This window comes from Nannospalax galili, unplaced genomic scaffold (assembly GCF_000622305.1).
Source record: "Nannospalax galili isolate Female #2095 unplaced genomic scaffold, S.galili_v1.0 scaffold307, whole genome shotgun sequence".
NCBI lineage: Eukaryota > Metazoa > Chordata > Mammalia > Rodentia > Spalacidae > Nannospalax > Nannospalax galili.
In genome coordinates, this window is record NW_008359625.1 from 4179700 (window position 1) to 4202823 (window position 23124).

The window sequence follows — 23124 nt, forward strand, 5'->3', positions numbered from 1 at the left end:
ATAAACCTGTATCATAGATGGCCTGGAGGTAGTGGGGAAGGAAGGTGGTAAAGAGAGACATGACACATTCAAAACTCAGAAGTACATTATTCCAACAGTGGAGAATGGATTTGTACTTTCTGCCGAGACTTATCTAAACCAGAAGTTGAATATGATTGTGATGCTCCCAGTCACAACTCAGAAAAAAGGAAAACTGAAGGCCTTATTAAATTAACACCAATAGATAAAAGGGTAAGTCTTTGAGCATTTCCAAACAAGTGTTAAGACAATTTTGCTTACATGCATTCATTTTATCCTGATTTCTTTTTTCTTTAGGTCCTTCCTTCCAAAAGAATAAATAATGAAGGGCAGGCTGTCGTGTTTGTGTGTATGTGTGAATGGGTGTGCTTGCCTGTGCCTGTGCACATGGAGACCAGAGGTTGCCTTGACATAACTGCCTCTATTGCTCTCCACCTTTTTTTTGAGACATGTCTCTTATGAGCTTTGGCTAGACTGACTGGCCAGCAAGCACCTAGAATTAACTTGTTCTCCCCTCCCCCAAATTGAGGTTACAGATATACTCCATCATGTGTGGATGCTGGAGATTTAAACCCAGGTCCTTGTGCTTGCACAACAAAGTACTTTACCTACTGAGCCATCTTCCCAGCCCGGGTTATAGCTTTTTAATTTAAAAAAAACAAACAACAACAACATATATATATATATATATTTATGTGTGTGTGTGTATATATGGTCAACTCCAGGGATCCATGTTTCTCCATTTCCCTGGTGCTGGGATTACAAGTGTGCACCACTATATCCAGCCTTTTCACTATCTCAGAATTGAATTCAGGTCCTCATGCATCTGTGGGTATATGCATGTGAATTACATATAGGCAGTTCTGAGCCAACCAAGATGGGAGCTAGGAATTGAACTTGGATCCGCTTCAAGAGCAGTATAAAACATCTGAGCTATCTCTCTAACCCCTACTCCTGAACTGCCACCTCTCATCCCGAAGCTTTGTTTTTATTATTGAGTCAGTCTTACTCAGTAGCCTAAGCTGGCCTGAAATTCACAGTGTAGTCCAAACTGACCTCAGATGGCAGTCCTTCTACCTCCACCTCCCAAGAGTTGGGGTTATAGGAATAAGTCACCATGCCCAACTTGAACCTGGACTTTTAAATTTTGTTTAACTTAAGTAAATTTCCACTTTGTTTCATTTGTATCACTGATAGGTTTTTTTCCCTCAAAAATCTATTTAGAACTGGCAGCAAGATTAGCTTTTTTGTTTCTTCTTCCTAAAAATAACTCCATACTTTGACCTTGTGAAAGTTCATTTTTTAAAGCTAGCTAACATATTTAACTATAATTCTTTATGACTAAGGAATTTATCAGAATATATAAAATAGAAAACAGTATGAAAATTGACATGCAAGAAGCACAAGGGACTCAAGATGGCTTAGCAGTTAAGAGTACTGGCTACTCTGGCAGAGGACCTGGGCCCAGTTCATAGCACCTACATGGAAGCTTATAACAGTCTGAAACTACAGTTCCTGGGGATCCTCCAGTTCCCAGGAACTCCCTTTTCTGGCCTCCACAGGCATTGCTTGCATGTGGTACACTTACATACACGCATGCAAAACACCCATACAAGTAAAATATTAATTAATTGGAAATAATAATTAGGATAGAAATCAACCCCAAGATTCAATATTTTTTATTTATTCCTCACATTTTAGTGCTTATTCTGAGACCAGTGAAATTCTTGTCAAAAATAAGTTATGGCTTCATTATTGATTACTTTTATTTTTCCTTAGAAATGTGAACGCCTACTTCTATTTCTTTATTGCCATGAAATGAGCTTGGCTTTTCAAGACCCTGTTCCTCTGACTGTAAGTATGAATGTTACCATGTACATGTTTACATAGAGGGATAACTTTTTTACTTTCTATATCATTTTTCAATACTTACACCTAGTCCAAAAGTTTTGGTGTGGGAGGCCTGTGGGGGAGTTGTGAGCAGGTATGTGCATTCATTTGCCAGAGGTCAACCTTGAGTATTGTTCTTTAGATCTGTCCACCTTGTTTTTTGAGATAGGTTTCTCAGTGGGACCTAGAGCTCACCAAATAATTTAGACTATTTAAAGTATTACTGTACAGTAAGCCTCAGAGATCCACCCATCTCTATCTGCCCTATGCTGGGATTATAAGCATGTGCCATCATGCCTGGTTTTTGACATGGATGCTGGTGATTGAACTCATGTTCTCATACTTGCATAGTAAGCACTTTACTGACTACACTATCTCCTTAGACCCCTAATCCAAATCTTTTTTCTTTTTTTCCTGGTTTATTGAGATGGATCTCCCTGTAGCCCCAGCTGGCCTAGAACTTAATATATAGACTTGGCTAGCCTTGATCTCACAAAGATCTATGTGCCTCTTGAGTGCTGGGACTAAAGCTATGCAGCACCATGCCCAACCCTATTTTAAATCTTTTTTTTTTTTTTTATTTTCTGTATTTTTTTTATGTGTATGAGTGTATCTCCTGCATTGTAGGTAGGTACACCTGTGTTGTGCAGTGTCCACAGAGGTCAGAAGTGGGCATCAGAGCCCATGAAACTGGAGTTACAGTTGTTAGCCTCCATGTGGGTGCTGGGACTTGAATCTGGGTCCTCCAGCCAGTGCTCTCAACTGCTGAGCTACACTCCAGCCCCTTGAGTCTTAAAGCTTAATGTATGTACAATGCTTTGATCTTAAATGCATGGTGTTTTTTTCAATTTTTTAAAATTAGTTTTATTTGCTTGCTTTCATGTCACTATATATACATACATACATACGTGTATATGTTTTTGGTTTGGGGTTTTTTTTCTCTTTTTGAGACCATCTCCCTGTAGCCCCAGCTGGCCTGGAACTCACTATGTAGACAAAGCTGGCGAGATCCGCCTGCATCTGCCTCCCAAGTGCTGGGATAAAAGGCATGCGCCACCACGCCCAGGTAGCTTTGATACATGATTTTAAAGTACCAGAAAGGATCCCCTGTCTACAATATGTTCTTCTATGGATCTGAAATACCTTTTGAAATTCAATAAATCCGTTTTAGGAATTTTACATTTGGTTTTCTCTTCAAAGACAAGGTCTCATGCATCCCAGCTTGGCCTCAAACCCAAAGATGACCTTGAGCTCCTGTTCAACATAAAGCAGTCAGCTTGTGTTTGAAAATATTACAGTTAAAACTATTATTTTATACAGTGAATATATACTTTAAAAAATATCCCAGGCTAGCAGACCAGGCTAGCCTTGAACTTATAGGGACCCTCCTACAACACCATGCTCATTTCCAATATTTAAGTTTGGGGGGGGAAGGACTGTTTTCTTAAGAAACAATGGATTGAACCCAAGTCCTTGTACATGTAACCACTGAACTACATCCCCACCTCCCACCCCCAAGGAAATAAGTTCCAGGAAAAGATCTTTCATAAAAAGATAGAGGTTTGTAATACCAATACAGATGTATAAAATCTAACCCCAAATTGGTGCACTTTATGATCTTGGCCTACAGTCAAATTAATAGTAGCAGCAGCAGCACATAAAAGAATAATAAATTTGAAAAAAAATTTTGAAAAAGAGGCTGAGGCAGGAAGATCACAAGTTTAGGGTCAACCTGAGCTACAGAGAGCAACAACCCCACTCCCACCCCCAAATACTCTCCTTTGCTGAGTTATGAGGTATGAAAGTTTTTGGAGATGTCAGTAACAGCAGCCACAAGATAACCCCCTCTTTCTTGATATACGTCTCATATATATTACTTTGTCAGTCTATGACATTGCCAGGATTATACATTTGGAATATAAAGAAATTGAGTTGCAGTAGGTTAAATAATGTCTACAGGGTTATGCTGTTCAGCAACAGAGCTGAGGGATCAGACCCTTAATAATTTTTTATTTAATAATGAAGTGAGGACATATAAGGGATTTAAGAGAAAAAGCACAAAGGCATTTTCCATTAAAATTCATTGTTAGGCCTAGTGTGTTGTTGCATGTCTTTAACCCTCAAATTCTGGAGGCAAAGGCAGGTGAATCTCTGAATTTGAAGCCAGCCGGGTCTACATAGTAAATTCCAGACCAGCCAGGGCTGCATAGTGAGACCCTGTCCTGCCCTCCCCCACAAAAAAAATATTGATAAACTGGGTCATGTGGTATTTGTTTTTAGTTTTCTGAGCAACCTCCATATTGATTTTCATAGTGGTAGCTGGACCAGTTTTACATTCCTACCACCAGTGTACAAGAGTTCCCTTTTCCCTATATTCTCACCACCATTTTTATTTTTGTTTTTCCTTGATGATAGATTCTGACTGGGGTGAAAATAGAATCTTAATGCAATTTGAATGTACACTTTCCTGATGGCTAAGGATATTGAACATTTTTACTTACATTTATTTTACATTTGTAGTTAATTTCTGGTTTAAATACCCAGAGGACTCTCAACAATGTATGACAGAGATACTTGCACATTTATATTCATTGTAGCACTATTCACTTTCAGTGTTACAGAACATCATCTGATAAATGGATAAAGAAAATGTCATATATGCATATGGTGTTTTATACAGCATTAAGAATGAAATTATGTCGTTTTCTAGAAAATAGATACAAGTAGAGACAATCATATTAAATAAAATGTTAAATGAAGATAAGTATTGCATGTTTTCCCTCACTTCTGGGTCTCCTAGTATTCTTTATATGACATGAAGGTTGAAGGGTAGATATGGTCTAAGAACATGATGTACTTGAACTTGTCTATGTGAAACCCAGTATTATGTGTGGTGAATATATGCCAACTAAAAACATGTTTTTGGAGAAAGTGACACAAAACATTTACCAGTGTATGGAACACATTAGGAACTTGCGAATGTTACTGAATTGGTTTGTTTGGTTAGTTTGCTTCTTTTTTCACTGATGATAACATAAAAGTAGCATGTATTAGGGCCAGGTAGATTTACTTGTTTGTATTAAAATAACTCATTTGTTTTGTAAGGTGCCTGATTATTATAAAATAATTAAAAACCCAATGGACTTGTCAACCATCAAGAAAAGACTTCAAGAAGATTATTACATGTATACGAAGCCTGAAGATTTTGTAGCTGATTTTAGATTGATCTTTCAAAACTGTGCTGAATTCAATGAGGTGAGATGGGGAGAGGCAATATCAATGTGAAAAATAATCTTAAACCAGACACCTTATCAGGAATGAACAGCCCAAGATGTCTGCTAGAATACGTTCCCAGCTTTCAGGTCTGCCAGGGCATGAAAGGTAATTAGGAAGACTTTATCCACATTTATTTGTGAAATTTTATTATATGGTGAGTGCAAATACCAAAAGTAGCTGATACACAGATAATTTAGAACATGTCCTTCTGATCTTTATTATTTACCATTTTTCTTAAGCTGTAGCACTTCTACACTGTTGGTCTAGAAATAGTAAGGATGTATTCACAAAGTTCTCATTTAAAATTTTACCATGGCTCATATCATCTAAACTATTCACAGTATGGCTTTTATTGCTGGTTTTTTCTATTTGTTATTCCAGTATACCACCTCTTTTTCATGCTAGAAATACCTGGCTCCCATGATCCTTTTTCAAGTTATTTGATGTAATCTAGTCCTATCATTACCACCTTTTAGAGGGATTCAAGTAAATCGAGGTATTTTACTTTTTAGCTGACCTCTATGCTTTATCTAGCCCCAGTTGAGAATTTGTTTTATGTTAATGACCATGTATAAATGTTTTTAGACCATTAATTTTCATAATCTTGAGCCCAAAGTGAACAGATTCATAAGAGATTTTTATTGACTAGAAGTTGGTTTTTAATATTAATTCATATTTCGATTCTTGTCCCACAGCCTGATTCAGAAGTCGCCAATGCTGGCATAAAGCTTGAAAGCTATTTTGAAGAACTCCTAAAGAACCTTTATCCAGAAAAAAGGTTTCCTAAACTGGAATTCAGGAATGACTCAGAAGATAATAAATTCAGTGATGATTCAGATGATGACTTTGTTCAGCCCCGGAAGAAGCGCCTCAAAAGCATTGAGGAGCGCCAGCTGCTGAAATAAGCAGCGTCGAGCAGAAGCTTGTTCTTAGGATTTTTTTGTTTAAAAAAATAAAAAACATTGTCAGTAATTTAACATCATGACAAAGAAGGGTTTCTGGGCTCTTTGATCGTTTTTGCTGTTTACTGGACTTTGATTTCCTTAATAACCCATCTCTTTTAACCTCTTACCATTAATAAGAATAAAAAAGAGGAAGGAAGGAAATGTGAAAGAAGAGAAGGAAAGGAGGAAGAAAAGATAATAGGAAGAGAAGAGACAGCAAAGCAAACAAAATAAAAAGACATTCTTCCTGCTTCCTGGATTTCATACAGTTTGGAGTAAAAGCTACTGTAGAAAGAAAGAGACTTTGAACTAAGTTGAGATTTTAATGTCATTTGAGTGTGTGCGTTAATCCATATTTAGAATATTAATGCCACTTCCCATGATTATGACCCAACTGTAAGAGTTAGGTGTACTGCACTAAAAGAACGTGCGTGGTATCCCAGGATGCTTGCTGGGAAAGGTGGTAGATAAATGCGATTAGGATACCTAATAGTATTTCATGTAAGAGGGCAAATGGATTAAAGGAAAATCAGGAAAACAAATGTTTGATTATTGTTTTTGTTTTTATCTTTGTTAGAGATGTTGGATATAGCAGGTTTTTCAGGGCCATTTTTCATTTATTTCTAGATCTAGGTTTTCTTAAGCTTTGCTTGAAGGAACTAAGTGTGCCATTTTACATTTCCAGTATGTGGTCTGTTTGGGTTTTTTTTTTTTTTTTTTTGGTTTTTTGACTGTGCAGATGGTCTTTGTAGAGCAAGCTTCATTGCCTGCAGTGTGGCTTTTAGTAGAACTATCCAAAATGTAGAAGAGAGTAGGGTGCATCATATTTGGTATGAGATTTCTTCAGCATGTACCCTGGTGGCCACTAAATTTAAGTTCCCCTAACAGGAACTAATTTTGTGGCTTTCACCTGTCTTTATAATTTCAAATGAAAATACATTGTGGGGTTTGGGAGACAGCAGTTGGGGTGGGGATAGTGAAAAAAAATACTTTTTCCTGAAACATTTCTTTCCTGGTTTCTGTTTGCTTATTTTCTTTCAAGAGAACCTCACATTTCATGTTTGACCTGCCTTAATTCAGAATTTCATTTTCTTTCTGGTAGAGATACAAACGGTCTATCTTTTGAGACAGGCATAGTCTTAATGGGCGAGATCCAGCCAGGTTGACATCCATGTATTCCTCTTGCTTGTTTGGTGATTTTTTTTTTTTTTAATTTTTTAGGCTCAGATGAACAAAGCAACAAGAAAAGTAGGTTAAGATAGAATAAAGTTGTGCCATATACTAATCCAATATTTGACAAAATACTCAAGAATAATTTGCCATAGAACTTTTATTATTGAGGCATATTTGACTAGAAGAATTTTTTAGGGTGACAGTAAAAACACAGCTTTCAGCTGGATGTGGTGGCATATACCTGTAATGGCAGCACTTGGGAGGTAGAGTTAGGAAAATCAGGAGTTCAGGGTCATCCTACATAGTTTGAGACCAGCCTAGACTACTTGAGACCCTTTCTGAAAACAAACACCTAAAAACAGACTTGGTTTGTCCAAATCACAATACTACTTTATTACACATTATTACTAAGATAATTTGAGAGTATTGTATGAATGATTCATTGATAAAGTTATAAGGAAAAAATAACTTCTTAGCAATAGCTTCCCATTTTCCAAATGTATTATCTATAATATGTCAGTTATATATTGTGAAAACATCTTAATCACTTTTCTAAATATGTGTTGTATGGTGGTTTGTTGTTATTGATTTGAATATGCAGTTGACATTTGTTCTCCAAAGACTATTTGAACAAATTTTTTTAATACATATAAACCTTTGGGAAGGGAGAGTTTGAGACAGGGTTTCATGCTTAGTCCAGTCTAGCCTTGAACTCCTGGTCTTCTTCCCTCCACCTCCCAGGTGCTAGGATTAAAGGAGTGTGACTTTGGGGTTTTGTTGGTGTTTGGTGTTCAAGGTGGGTGGGTAAAACATTTGTCTTTAAATTGTTTAATTTGGTCCACTATTGTTAGTGCAACAACTGTGGAACTTTTGTTAATAGGTTCATTGTTGCTATCTTAGATACTGCTCTCTGAGAGGTATCACTAAGTACGGGGAAGGTAGGGCTTAAGAAAGATAAACATTCCTAAGTGTATTTGAGGCAGAATTTCTTTTACTCTATCCCAAACTGCCACTCTTGTATTCCATGCCACGTGAATCTTTTAAAATGACACTATTTCATGAATAACCATCTTTTGCTGATTGAAAGACAATTGAGAACCGTGTTTCCTGTAATTATGCATAATACATTATTAAAAGTAAATGTCTTGGGTTTCTCCAAGTAACACTTTTGTCATGGTCTCATGACATAATCATTAACAAGTACCACTGTGTTCAGTGGATCCTAGCTAAATGGTCCTTAAATTCGAAGAGGCTTAAAGATTTGCCTAACCCCTCCACACTGATTTTGAGAGCACACATTCTAAATATGTATTATGTGGTAATATTTGTTGTATTGATTTGAATATACAGTTGATATTTGTTCTCCAAAGTCTATTTGAGCAAATTTTTATAATACATACAAACCTTTGGGAAGAGTGAGGTTGAGACAGTTTCATGTTCAGTCCAGCCTGGCCTTGAGCTCCTGGTCCTCTCTACCCCCCAGGTGCTGGCATTAAAGGAGTATGACTTAGGGGTTTTGTTGTTTGGGTGTTTAGGGGAGGATGAATAATACATTTAACACCACCACCCCCATTTTTTTTTCAGTTCGGTGTGATTTAGCAGCCTTGACCTAAGTTTGCTGCCGTAAACATACTGAGAGTCCTGCATCAAAGCTCCAGGGTGTGTGATAACATGTGTAGTAAACACCCCCACCCCCACTGAATATACCTTTGGCAGAGGGTCATAGATTAGCAGACCACGCTAAGGCTAGCATTAACTAACTCCAAGCTTTACCATAAGCTAAGCACTGGATCTTTCTGGCAGTTAGGAAACCCATAAACAGTGACTTAGGAGGTTAAGGCAGAATTTTAAATGTGTTAAAGTCCATTACTGTCAGTGGCACTTAAATTTTTACTTTATTCACGGAGAATCTCCTTTTGCTGAGGACTGATCCAATTTAATGTGAGTTGCTGCATGTGAACAAAAGGTTTGTGAGTTTAAATTGAAAATGTCAAGAAGAAAGTACTCATTTTCTGTTTATGTTCCATATGACTGAGGGAAATAGATCTGATTTAGCCATTAAAATTTTGGACATGACTCTGAATTCAGTCATCTTATCAGGCTCATCCTTTTAAATAACCACTTTTTTTTTTTTTTTTTGAGACAGGGTCTCCCTATACACATCCCCAATCCCCGGCCTGGAGCTAACTATGGTAGACCAGGCTGGCCTCAATCTCATATCTGCCTGCCTTTGAGTGCTGCGATTGAAGGTACACATCACTGAGCCTGGCTCATGTCTTATCTGTAAATCATTTTATGGCACCATATAAACTAATAGTTGATGACTTTATTTCATCTTGGATGGAAATTGCTAAATCATAATTCACATGCAGATACCTAATGTTCCTGCACCAGTCAGATCATAGGCTTCTCTGTGGTGGTTTTACAAATTATGAAGGACATTAGAGGCAATAGTATTGGATTTTGTGTTTTGTTTCTTCAGGAACTGGTGCTCTAAATTATTTAAAAGATTAAATGAATTTGATGAATTTGTAATGGAAGACTTAATGAACAAATACCTTCTAGTAGCACCTTGTCTAGTTTGAACCCTTTCATTTCAGCTCCTGTGCATTCTTCCAGCTGTAGCACTGTTTCATGTAGGGATGTGGTATGGTCGTAAATAGCAGAACTTAAAATTTCTAACACGTATTTCTTCCACCTTAAAAAATTGACAGGAAAAAAGGACAAGAAAAACTGACAGGAAAGAAGAAAAATATTTTCCCCCTTAGATTTTTAACAGTGACATTGGTTATCTAATCTGCTCTTTAGGGCTTGCACGCCTTTAGTCCAGCAGAGGCAGGCGGATCTCTGTGAGTTCAAGGCCAGCCTGTTCTACATAGTGACTTCCAGGCCAGCTGTGGCTACAGGAAGACCCTGTCTCAAAAAAGGCAAAAAAAAACAACTAGAAAGTCCAAAAGAAAGGGCCTGGGATTCATATTACAAAAAGGAGTTTTGCCATGAAAAATTCTGCAGATGGCCCAGAGTGAGGAGATTCACAAGTACTTTAAAAGTTCACCTATGTTAGGGTTGGGCACACTCCTTTAATCCAAGCACTCATGAGGCAGAGGCAGGCAGATCTCTCAGATTGAGGCCAGCTTGGTTTACTTAGCAAGTTCCAGGCAAGCCAGGGCTACATAGTGAGACCCTGTCTCAAACCCAAAAAAGGTTATTTATGTTAATTTCACATACAGTTTGGAAACTTTTGATACTCAGAAACAACTTTTTAAAAGTCAGTTTTAAATATTTAATAGTGGAGGTAATTATTTGATTATAAATTTAGTTTTTAAAATAAGAATGATTAAGACCTAATTTGAGTCCTAGAAATTCCTTTCTTGGTAGTGTATTACATTTAACAAAATTCCAACAGCCCTGGTTGCTCACACCTTTAGTCCCAGCACTGGGGAAGCAGAGGCAGGCGGATCTCTGAGATTGAGGCCAGCCTGGTCTACATAGTGCTAGGCCAGCTGGGGCTACGGGGAGACCCTGTCTCAAAAAGAAAACAAAAAATTCCATCTCTGATGAGGTATGGAAGGAAGGTTGTTTTAATGTCCTCCACCATTTAGCAGAAATATGGGAATATGATTCAAGATAAGCGATCCAGAAAATGTAGTCTGTATTGTAACAGTGATAGTGGTTATATGATCTGGTCTCTTTAAGGATGTTTAAGAAAGTGCAACCTAAAAAGGTGAAAGTATTTGCCTTTGTAGACAAATTACATATACAAAATTATTTGATTGTGACAGTATTTCTACTATACTATTTATTACTCTTCATTACCTGAGTCTTTTAGGGATCAGTGGAACCAAAAAAAGTTCTTACAGGCAAGTGACCTGGAATTTGTGCTAATGACTAAAAAGGTAAGAGTGCTAAGCAACCTTCATGAGTTATCAAGGATTTGTCCAACTAGTTTTCTGTGAAATTATGTCATATTTTGCCATACACATAATCCCGTGTTCTCTTTGAGGGCCCACTATGAAGTTCTTAAGGCTGGAGAACCCACAGGTGCTGAGAGTTTGAAATCTTTGAGAGAGTACTGGAGCATCAGATTTGTCATTGGTTGGTTTTCAGATACTGCTAATCTTTGATTTAAATAAGTTTCTGTGAACTTCGGTTTGGGGGTTTTCAGTTACTATTTGTGGTAGGTTGTGTGGGCAGCCGACATCTTTCCATCAAGTATGTTTTGGCCTAAGATAATAACTAGACTTTAAGGTGGTTGGTGCCTGCTGGCCAAATCACATGAACTGCCTTTGTACAGCCTGAATCTAGAAATGTTTAAAGCTCATGAGTAGTTCCCAAGTTCTGGGATACAGTTGGCCTTTCATGTGTTCCATGTCCAGGAGTCAACCAGTAACAGGTGAAAATGTTTGAAAAATAATGCATTCTACCTAAAAATTACAGACTTTGTTATTTCATACATAGCACTGGTATCATATTAGGTTATGGGAGCTGACATGTAAGGGAGGGTGTATAAATACTGTGCCTTTTTAATGTAAGGCTTGAGTATCTGCGGGTTTGGATATCCACAAGGAGTCCTGGCCCCAATCCTCCAAGCATATTAGGGATAAGTGTCTGGGCCTTTACAGGCAACTAGGATTTTAAGCCATTATTCATGGTATGCATCAAGTAGGGACTATTTGTTCCCTCTTTAAGTGAGGTATAAGCCTCTTGTACACAGTTTACTAATACAGCCTTTCATTATGGCTGCAGCTGAATATTTTTTCCAGTGTTAAAGAGAGTGAACCAGCCATGTGGTCTACAACAGTAGACCTCTATAACGAGCCTGAACAGCAATAAAAGATAAAAATGTAAAGGCTTTAGGTGTTTTCTTTCCACACAGCATGCCTCTCCTAATAGGGAAAGCTGCATACACCATGAGATTTCCTCCCAAGATTAAAAAAAAAAGAAGAAGAATTAGAAGTAGCATATGGAGAAAATTCACTTTATTCCCAGCTTCTCCATAGTTCTTTATGTAGGGCTATATGTAAGACATAAAAGTTTAGGAATACGTTGTAAGTCATGTTTTATTAAACTGCAGAGGCCATAATTTAAGTACGCCAATTTTAATCTGATCTTGACTATTCTCATGATCAAGAAAGTCAGTGATGTCAGCCTAGTTCTTGCCTTAGCTACAGATACCAAGAAGAGAAGCCATGTTCCACCTTTTATTCCCAGTCCAATCTCAAGGTTTTTTGGCTGGGTGGTTTGGTAGTAAGTAGTAGGTTGGATTTTTGGTTTTTGTCTTTTTGAGACAGGGTCTCCCTGTAGCCCCAGCTGGCCTGGAACTCACTGTGTAGATCAGGCTGGCCTTGAACTCACAGAGATCCACCTGCCTCTGCCTCCCAAGTGCTGGGATTAAAGGCGTGTGCCACCACGCCCGGCTGTAAATTGGATTTTTGAGACAGGATTTTGTGTAGCCCAGACTGTCCTCAAACTTGCTATGTAGTTGGATAAAACCTTGAACTGATCCTTCTGCATCTAACTCCCATGTGCTGAGATTATAGGCATATACTACTATGCCTGGTTAAATGTGTTCTATAAAAGATTTACACACCCAAGGAAAAGATCCCAACTGCATTGCCATGTATGCCTTGGCTGTTTTAATCGATGATGTTTTGTAATCACCACATACAGAAATAAAAACAAGTTTTTTAAAATGTGCAAGAGCTCAGTGAAGAAAGGTGTTTTTCTCCTTTGGTAGCCAAAGTGTTGCAGGTCTTCATTTAGTTTGCTAAAAAAAATTATTTAGTAGGTTAGTAACACATTATTTAGTAGGTTAGTAACACATTTTTTTTTAAGTCTTCTGTTATACTCAGGTGCTTGGCACTAGAAATTAGTGATAGTTTAGTACAATATACAAGGAATTATATCACTTACCTTTGTTTATGGAATTGAAATGCTAGTTTTACTGTTTCTTAGTACAGTAGAGACGTCATTTAGAAAAGTTCACATTATAAATACATTTAGTGACTTTAGAGTGTTTTTGATTTATTGGCCTTATCAAAATGACTCAGCACTGCCTTTGAGCTACTGAACAAGTTGGTTTATCCAGTCAAATTACTGCTTTGCTGTCAGCATGTTTTTGAAATATGTGTGATGTATATGTACATGACAAATGATCACAAATGATCTCGGTGCTGAGGTATGTGTGTGCATATGTGCAGGTATAGATATATATTGAACCTACATATTACAATTCTAAGAACAATATTCCAAAAGCTGTAAAAATCATTTCAGAATAGTGCTTATACTCCTAGTCCACAGGAAAGGGACTAGCCCTTCATAGATGGATACGATTGAAAATCTATAGGGTACATTAAATGGTCAGTTAGGTTTCTTTATTGTTATTTATAAAACTACTTTTAAAATTGCGAGCTAGGCAAGGAAGCTTATACCTAATAATTCCACTACTTGGAAGGCTGAGGGTCACCCTAAGTTCAAGGCCAGCCTGTGCTGTTTAGTAAGTTTGAGGTCAACATGGGCTACATAAACAGCAAGACCCTGTTTCAAGGTAGAAAAAATTGGAAAGGAATGGAAATTTATAAGACTTAGCTTTTTAAATACTATCCTTTCCACAAGTTGTTCAACTTGCACCCTAGTTTACTCATTTGTGTAATTGACTTGATAATCCTTTTAAGATTAAAAGGAAGCACTGAGTCATCTAATGTAGTGTCTGGCTTTTAGCATTCAGTGATGGTCACCTTTCCAGGGATGGAACAAAGCCTTAAAACTTAATTTATGGGTGGCCAAATCTGTGATTAAAATATATATTACCTTAAACAAGATAGGAGGAAACATCAGAGACTGGAAATACAACTATTTGAGAAAAAAAAAGTTTCTTTCTAGTATCTAGTCACAGACAAAATACTTTGTAGCAAGAATATTAATTTGTCATGTACCATGAGTAATGGAGGGAATGTTAAAAAGGGCAGTGACTCTACAGCCTCATTTAGAGGCAACAGCTCAAACAGCCCCAGTTATTTTCCTCCTGCCCATACATGCACACATGCTCTGCTCAAAGCAGGAAAACCATATGCTCCCCTACCCTGTACTGAGGTAACCATTCTTCACTAAACAGAGCCATAAGCTGCAGAAGACTTGGGAGGGCCTCCTTACAACTTTCCTATATCCACGTGTTTTTAAAATAAGTACATGCTACCACGCCTAAGATTCTACCCCACCCCCTTCCCTTTTTTTTAAATGTGAATAGTCAGTGTCTGCTGACTTTGTAGATGGCTACTAGGGCCACACTGAAGTTTTGTTTTTCCATGTATTCCACAGTCAAATGATAAAGCCATAACATTTTTAAAAGATAAAGGAAAATTTGTTGCACATCTGTAATTAACACAAACATTAGGCCGAAGTGCTACATTAAACAGATGTGGTCTGTACCCATGGTAAAATAAATACTTGATAGTTACACAAGATTTCACTAACGGCCTGGGATGAGACATCTATCCTTTGAAACAAACTGCATGAAGGCACACTGCAGATTACCATTTTGTTGCAAGGTAGAAAAGTCTCCAAGGTGACTCACTCCAGACCCTCCTTTCTCAGTTACAACCAAATCCAGAAAGGCCTCTGCTCCGTGTTGGGAACCTCAGTCCTGAGTCCCCAGTTACCTCAGCACAGATGGATGTCAGTGAACCTGTGCTCTGCATTCATTCAGAGCCTCCAAGGAAACCAGGAGCCCAACAAGCACAGGGCTCAATGTCCTTTCAATAGTTTTAACTGTCCAATGAGCTCTGACAGCCAACAGGCCATATGTATTTCATAGGCTAAAATATTGTCTTGTCTTCATGTCTTTTTTAAGGTTAAGCAGACCAATTGTGGAAGGGAAAGAATGAAAATTCAAAGGGCTTATGCTCCAAAGCAACCCGGTCCTCTGCAGAAGAACTTATATGTTGGAGCTGTAAAGCCATGTGGGGGTGATCAGGCGGTGGTCTGGTAAGAAATTTGCTAAGGCAGTCCTCATTTTAGGTGACTAGGCACACCATATTTGTGCAAAAAGCTTTTTAAAAAGATTTTTAAGATGTGTATATGTTCATGAAAATGCAGGTGCCTGCAGAGTTCCAAAGAGGGTTCCCTGGAGATACATAGGTGGTTGTGAGCTGCCTGATAAGGGTGCTGGGAACCAAACTCAGATCTTCTGGAAGAGCAGTACATGCTCTTAACTGCTGAACCATCTCTTCATTCCCCTTGTGGAAAAAACTTAATGCAGCTCAGAAACTGTTCTTCCCAACATAATCCGATGCAGCGGAATTGGAGGGCACTGCTTGTGAAAAATAAACTGAGTATAATTTATCTATGGAAACCACAGTCTGTAGGTGCCCAAAACTTATGCTCCAGCCATCTTCTAGATGAAGCCACTAGTACATGATGCCTAGGGTCAGGCTTCCTATAGCCCCTACCTGCACAGCCACCCCAGGGACACTCTTACCACCACAGATACCAAAGGGAAGGAAGCTAGTCCACCCTGTCCAGACTATGTGAGCTCAAAGGCAGTATCAATAACTATTTTGGCTTCTCTGGTCTGCAGCAGTGGTTCAAATTAGAAAGTAAGGAGGATAAAATGTTGATGCCTCAGCAGTTCGTTTGATTTGGTCCTGTTACTCAAACTACAACTTTTACAGGAAAAGATAATGAAGTGAATTTTTAGTTAACTTCACCTCTATTGCTGCTTAGAATGTGAGGAAGACTGGAGACCCAGTATTTTCTATTAGACAATGAAATATCATTGTTTAGTGGGTTCTAGTTAAATGAAGGATGCCCATATCCCAAGCTCATTCTTTTATCAAAAATGGTAGTTGAAGTTGGAGAGATGGTTATTGCCTAAGAGCATATGCTGCTTTTATGGGGGTTTGGGTTTTGAGACCGTGAGTTCTAGGCAAGGTGGGGGTACAGGGTAACACTGTGTAGACCAGGCTGGCCTGAATCGTACAGCAATCTGCTTGTCTTTTCCAGTGCTGGTATTAAAGGTGTGTGCCACTGCGCCTGGCCACTTGGCTGCTTTTGAAGAGGACCAGAGTTTGGTTCCTAGCACCTGTGAGCAGCTTGACATAACCACTTGTAACCCCATGGATCCAACACCTCTGTCCTCTGTGGGCACCTGCTCTCATGTATGCATAAAATACAGAGTTAAAGATAATAAAATGCATGCACTCAGGAGGCAAGTGGATCTCTAAGATTAAGGCCACCCTGGACTATATAGCAAGTTCCAGACCAGCTGGGGCTACAGGGAGAGGATGGCTTAGCAGTCAAGAGCACAGGCTGTTCTTGCAGAGGACCCAGGTTCAATTCCCAGCACCAATAGGGAGGCTAACAACTGTTCATAACTCCAGTTCCAGGGGGAATCCAATGCCCTCTTCTGACCTCCACAGGCTTTACATGACATGGGTACACTTACACACATGCAGGCAATATATTCATACACATAAAACTTTTGAAAAAAAATCTTTAACAGTACTTCAGAAGATCTAAGAGCTTGTACAACTTACCTGTAGGGCCCGTCCTTTGGTTTCAATGGGGAGAGTAAATGCAGAAATGGCACACACAACACAGACAGATGAGAAAAGACACAAGGCTCCCAGGAATGAGGCACTCATGAGGACCTGCAAGTCACAGCAGAGTGACTAGATTCAGTGCCCCAGTCACCTCACTGATCTTTTTCAAAGGTAGACTAAGGATTGGCTCCACCAAATACATAACTGGTCGTTTGCCACCAGTTTTGTAAATTGTACACTCCTGACACTGGTTTAAGTGGGCCAAGCTCATACAGGCATTCAGTGACTGGCATCAATATGCACTGGACATCTTAGCCTTCTTTGCACCTGTCAGGCATCTCAGAGCAAATTTCAGTGGGAGATGGGAGAGCTGCCTATTCTCCCAGTCCCTCATACCAACCCAGCTCACTTAACTCCACCTCCTTCCTGCTCTACTCTCCACCAGATGTAAACTTCCCTGACAGGACAGAACAGCAGAATGTATATTTTTTTAAGAAGAGATATAAGATATAATTGCAGGGTTTCTGAAAAGACTATTAATGTCTCTTCACAGTGCCTGTGTGACTGTCAGGACTTTCTATTTGATATCATTTTTCCATGGTCAGAATGGATTTCTGTCTATCTGTATACACCTTTTGGCTGGATCTTGGCACTTTGTTACTGGCTCCATTTATCACTTTCTCCAGAACAGTGCCCAACGTTGGCAGACAGTCAAGCACTTGATAGTTCTTAGCTAGTCTTAACAGGGATAGTAACAGCAGTACAACAGGCACACCAAGCCTCTGGAGTCAGATCATTCACAATTCGGAAATTATCTCATCTAGTCCAACCCTCTCATTTTACAGACGAGCCTGCACCAACTATTGCCCCCAAAACCACAGACTTCTGGAAATCAGCCTAGCGTTGCTACAACTACTTAACATTCCCTTAAGATACCCAACTTGAAGAGAGGCATGGTGGCACATGCCTTTAATCCCAGCACTTTCGAGGCACAGGCAGGCAGATCTCTGTGACTTCAAGGCCAGCTAGGGCTGCAGGGAGACCCTGTCTCAAAAAAATAAAACCAAGATAACCAACTTGGGAACCCAACTCCAATATATAGTCCACTGCCTTCCAAAATGGTAAACAAAACTCAAGGTAGTAACCTAATATTTGGAGGAGTTGACCTAGGAAATTATAGATACTAGTCTGATTTTTAGGGTTTCTTTTTCTTGTTTGGTTGGATGATCAATTGTTTTTGGAGCTTTTTGTTTTGTTAGGGGTTTTTGTTTTTAAGACAAGTGTCATTAGCTCAGGTTGGCCATGAACTCCTGATGCCTCTCTCTCAACCTCCCAAAGCTAGGATTAATGGCGTGAGCCACTACAACTGGTTCTTTATTCCTTTGATTTTCATCTCCTAAAATTTTCTCCAAAAAGGAGACTGTGAAAACAGGCTTGGAAAAGGAACAGACTCCAGAAGAGACCAGGCAGCATCAACCATGATGAGACTACAGCACAACAGCATGTGTGTTCAGAATGTTTTGCTGCTACTTTGGTTACTACAAAAGGAAATTCTTATCACCACCAGAATGGATCTAAACTCTCCCTACTTAGATTCTTTGTACATATTTCAGGGTCCTGTCGGGGGTAAGACCCTACTGGATTGAGTTCATAACTGTTCTACTAGCGAGGGAAGGAAGACAGCTGTCTAATGTTTTTCCTTCCCTGGAGATGCAGGGCTCTGCTTCACAACAACCCAATGTATAGCATTCTTCTTTCTAATAGCACATAAGCTAACCACAGTCATTTTCTATTGTTTGTAAAAGTCATCTGGGGGGCCAGGGTTGTAGCTCAGTGGTAAGCCCATGCTTAGCATATATGAGCCCTAGGTTGAATCTTCAGCATCATAATTTAAAAAAAATCATACAGGAGTTGGAATAAACATCCTTCCAGGACTCATTTCAGATTCCCTATATCAAAAGGAAAAAGTTCTTTGCTTCTACAAAGTAGCTGAAGGAACTGGGAATGTGGCTGGGTTAAATATCCAGCACCACAAAACCCTAAAAACAAAGCAGGGCTGGAGATAAAGCTCAGCTTATTTAACTTGGCCTTTGAACTAGTCTTACACTTTCAGAACATGAATGGGTGATGGAAGGGCATTTAAATTTGACACAAATGCCATAGATGAACATAACTGGTACACTGACTACACGAACATTTAAAACTTTGTAAGCCAAGAAATTGATAGTAAAATCAAAAGCCAAACAATGTAAAAATATCTGTATTGCAATGTACAATGTGGACTACAACAACAAGATCAATGACTTTCCAGGAAGAAGGCCCTGACCAGGACCTGCCCATCGTGACATACTGGTCTTAGACTTCTAGCTCCAGAGCGTTAAGAAATAATACTGTTTGTGTAGTTTGTGGTATTTTATTACAGCAGCAGAGCCTCAGCAGTACAGTAATGGAAACCTTGTTGAGAATGTTGGTGTTAGTGAGGAAGGGAGAAAGCATTCAAGGCACAAGTCATCAAGGAAAGTTAGTTGGAGGATGAGAAGTCACAGAAGAGAACCACTCAGGATGCCATTTTAGCAGGACAGTGAAAAGTGATGGTGGTTCGAACCAGCTGCTGCTTTTAGATAAGGTGATAACATAAGAGATTCCAGGTGTGATAGGAGGGCAAAGCCTGGGATGGAGTCCTGAGCAGGGATAAAGTAGGGATGGCTGCAGGAAATGGCTGAAGGAAGAGTGGAGGAAGGAGGAAACCCTTTCAGGAATTGAGCTGGAGAGAGTCCATAGGGTTGAATTTAATCTGTCCATTGTGGAATCTGAAGCACATTAAAATGCTGACTAGAAGCATTCAGCATGGAGGGTAGAGGGCAATCACAGAAGGGATGTGGTTACAAACCTGAAACCCAGGAGATGCAATGAGAAACTTCAGAATGAGTTCAGTGAGCTGGCTGCCAGGGGTTGGGAAGATGGCTCAGTGGGTAAAGCACTTCAGATCCCCAGCACCTATGTTAATGCCTGGCAAGCAATCTGACTGGCAGATTCAGTGAAAGACCCTGCTTCAAAGAATAAAGTGGAGCATGATGGAGGAAGGTACTTGATGTCAACCTCTGGTCTCTGTGCAGATATGAACACAGGTGGGCACATGCCTCTAATCCCAGCACTCTGGAGGCAGAGGCAAGCAACTCTGAGTTTGAGGCCAGCCTGGTCTACATAGCAAGTTCCAGGCTAGCCAGCACTACATACTGAGACCCTGTCACAAAAATCAAAAAATTCTTTTGGGGAGGCTAGCTGTTCTCACAAAGGACCATGGTTGGGTTCCCAGCACACACATGGCAGGTAACTATCTGTAATTCCAGTTGCAGGGACTCGATAACACCCTCTTTTCCTTCATGGGCATTGCACAACACAGGTGTACATTCATACATGCAGGGAAAAAACACATACATGAAATAAGTAATTTTTAAAAAGTTATACTAAGAGATCTTAGCAGACACCTGAGAGTGCCTGGTTCCAGCCTCTTCCTGCTGTGAGTTTCCCCAAATCTCACTGTGCCCAGCCCCCTGAGTTAGGACCATGTGAGGCCCCTCCCATTTCACCAGGGCTAGACTTCTCTGCCCTAGAGTAGGGGCTAAGAGTACCTAAATCAGGCCTCCCCTTAGCAAACTTCCCAAATTGTGTTGAGTGCCCACTACTAGGGGTCCAGACAGGACCAGAAGGAAGCCTGAGCATACCTGACTAGAAGCTGCCTTGGGTTTCTGTGGGAGCTCCTGAGTAGCTGATCTGAAGCCATCAGTTCCCTCCAATATAAAATCTGATAGAACCTGAAACCTAGATCAACCAGCTTTCATACCCAATAAGAAAACAACCAAGGCACACGAATAATTCAAATAGAAGCAGACTTCAACTCAACAAAGGCTTGAGTTTCATACCAGAATCACAAAAGAAATCCACATGCCAAAATCACAATAGAAAAATATGAAAAACCAAAACAGTATGTTCCCACCAAGCTACCGAGTTCTACAAGGAGAACCCCCTAGAGATAACCCAGGATACAGAATTTAAAAGTACAATCAAAAACGTGATCAAAGAATTCAGTGAATTTAAAGCACACAAAGAACTAAAAGAAGATAGGAAAACACTTCTGACTTAATTCACAAAAGAGAAATATTGAAGATAACTCGGAAATGAAGAAGGAAGTGAAAAAATAAGTCTAAACAGGAAAGAGCCTCACCAATAGAATGAATGAAATGGAAAACAGAATATCAACACTGGAGGATAAAGTTGAAGAATTGGACCGTTCAAGCAAAGATTGAAAATTTTTTAAAAACACGGGAATGGAATATGCCAACTCAGAATACCCAACAGAAATGTCTATTATAGTTGAAGGGGAAAGAAAAGTCTTCCATGACGTGAATAGGCTGAAAGAATACATGCCCATAAAACCAGCCCTTCAAAAATTGCTTGAAGCAATACAAAGAATGGAGAAAGGAACAACTATACCCCAGGAGCAACAGAAAAAAACTAAATGAAGGTATAACTGTGGAAACAATTAGTCATCAAAATGATGGCAACCAATACCCATCTTTCAATAACTTAAAAATCAATGGACTGAACTCCCCAGTCAAAAGACACAGGCTAGTTGAATGGATTAAGAAAGAAAATCCATGCCAGGCATGGTTGTGCATGCCTGTAGTCCCAGCCCTCGGGAGGCAGAGGCAGGCGGATCTCTGTGAGTTCAAGGCCAGCCTGGTCTACGTAGTGAATTCCAGGACAGCTGGGGCTACAGGGAGACCCTGTCTGAAAAAGACGAAAAAAAAAAAAAATCCATCCTTTTGTTGTCTACAAGAAACTCAACTCACCTTCAAGGATAGGCACTACCTTAAGGCAAAAGGATGGAAAAGAATATTCCAAGCAAATGGCATTAAGAAACAAGCAGGGGTTGCAAGTCTATTCTGACAAAACAGACTTCAAACTAAAAGTAATCAATAGAGATAAAGGGGGTCACGTCATTCTGTTCAAAAGAACAATTAACCAAGAAGATATTACAGTCATGAACATATATGCACCAAACTCTGGTGCACCCAAATTCATAAAAACTACAGGACGTTAAGACATGGATTAACCCCAACTCAGTAAAAGCAGGGGACTTCAATACTCCACTCACTCCATTAGGTCTACCAGACAGAATAAACAGACGCCTGAATTAAATGATACCGTAATCAAAAGGACCTAATGGACATCTATGAATATTCCACCCAAGCACCAAAGAATACACTTTCTATTCAGCAATCCATGGAACTTTCTCAAAAATTGACCACGTACTGGGATACAAAAAAACCAACAAATACAAAACAACTGAAGTAATTCCATGCATTCTATCACACAACAACACAATAAAGCTTAAAATCAACACCAGAAGAAGCCCAAGGAAATACATGAACTCATGGAGATTAAACAACACACAACTGAATGATGAGTGGGTCAAAGGAGAAATTAAAGAAATAAAATCATTCCTGAAAATACACCACAAAACCTCTAGAACACTTTTAAGAGGGAAGTTTATAGCGCAAAGTGCCTACATTAAAAAAATCAGAGCACAAATAAATGACTTAACATTGCAACTCAAGACTCTGGAAAAGCAAGAACAAATGAAACCCAAGCCCAGCAGATGAGAAGAAATAACAAAAATCAGAGCAGAAATAAATGAAATAGAAACAACAACAAAAAAAAGATCAATGACTCTAAGAGCTGGTTCTTTGAAAGGCTAAACAAAATAGACTGACACTTAGCCCAGTTAACCAAAATAAAGAGCAAATTCAAATCCACAAAATCAGGTGAAAAGAGAAATATCACAACAGACACCCAAAAGGTCCAGAACATAAGAGAATACTTTTTTTTGATATTTTATGTGTATGAGTGTATTGCTTGCATGTATGTGAGCGCACCCGTGTCATGCAATGCCACAAAGGTCAGAAGAGGGCTTCGGATTCCCCTGGAATTGGAGTTAAGAATGGTTAATAGCTGTCATGTGGGTGCTGGGAATCGAAACTGGGTCCTCTGCAAAAGCAGTCAGTGCTCTTAACTGCTGAGCCATCTCTCCAGCCCCTATAAGGGAATATTTTAAAAGCTAATACTCTATTAAATTTGAAAACCTAAAAGAAATGGATATCTAAAATCATGGGAACCAAGAAGAGATTAACAGTTTAAACAGACCCATAACACATAAGGAAATTGAAACCGTAATACAAAAGCTCCTAACTAAAAAAAAAAAAAAAGCCCCAGGCACAGAC

At 39.2% G+C, this 23124-nt stretch overlaps 2 protein-coding genes across 3 annotated transcripts in view; one reads left to right on the plus strand and one right to left on the minus strand.

The window, feature by feature from the left end:
• The window catches only part of Trim24 (tripartite motif containing 24), a 105118-nt gene extending 92968 nt beyond the window's left edge, over positions 1–12150 (plus strand). The window contains exons 16-19 of one of the 2 annotated variants that reach the window (XM_008823478.2): positions 99–231; positions 1798–1872; positions 5014–5163; positions 5880–6089. In XM_008823478.2, the coding sequence (XP_008821700.1) occupies positions 99–231; positions 1798–1872; positions 5014–5163; positions 5880–6089 (568 nt within the window). Of the gene's footprint in view, positions 1–98; positions 232–1797; positions 1873–5013; positions 5164–5879 lie in introns of both variants that reach the window. The other variant, XM_008823477.3, reaches the window with a different exon arrangement.
• A 663-nt stretch (positions 12151–12813) lies between these two features.
• Positions 12814–23124, minus strand: part of Svopl (SVOP like) — a 51745-nt gene continuing 41434 nt past the window's right edge. The window contains exons 14-15 of the mRNA XM_017795696.1: positions 16835–16948; positions 12814–13068 (exon numbers count right to left, since the gene is read on the minus strand). Of these exons, the coding sequence (XP_017651185.1) occupies positions 13057–13068; positions 16835–16948 (126 nt within the window). The 3' untranslated portion in view covers positions 12814–13056. The remainder of the gene's footprint in view (positions 13069–16834; positions 16949–23124) is intronic.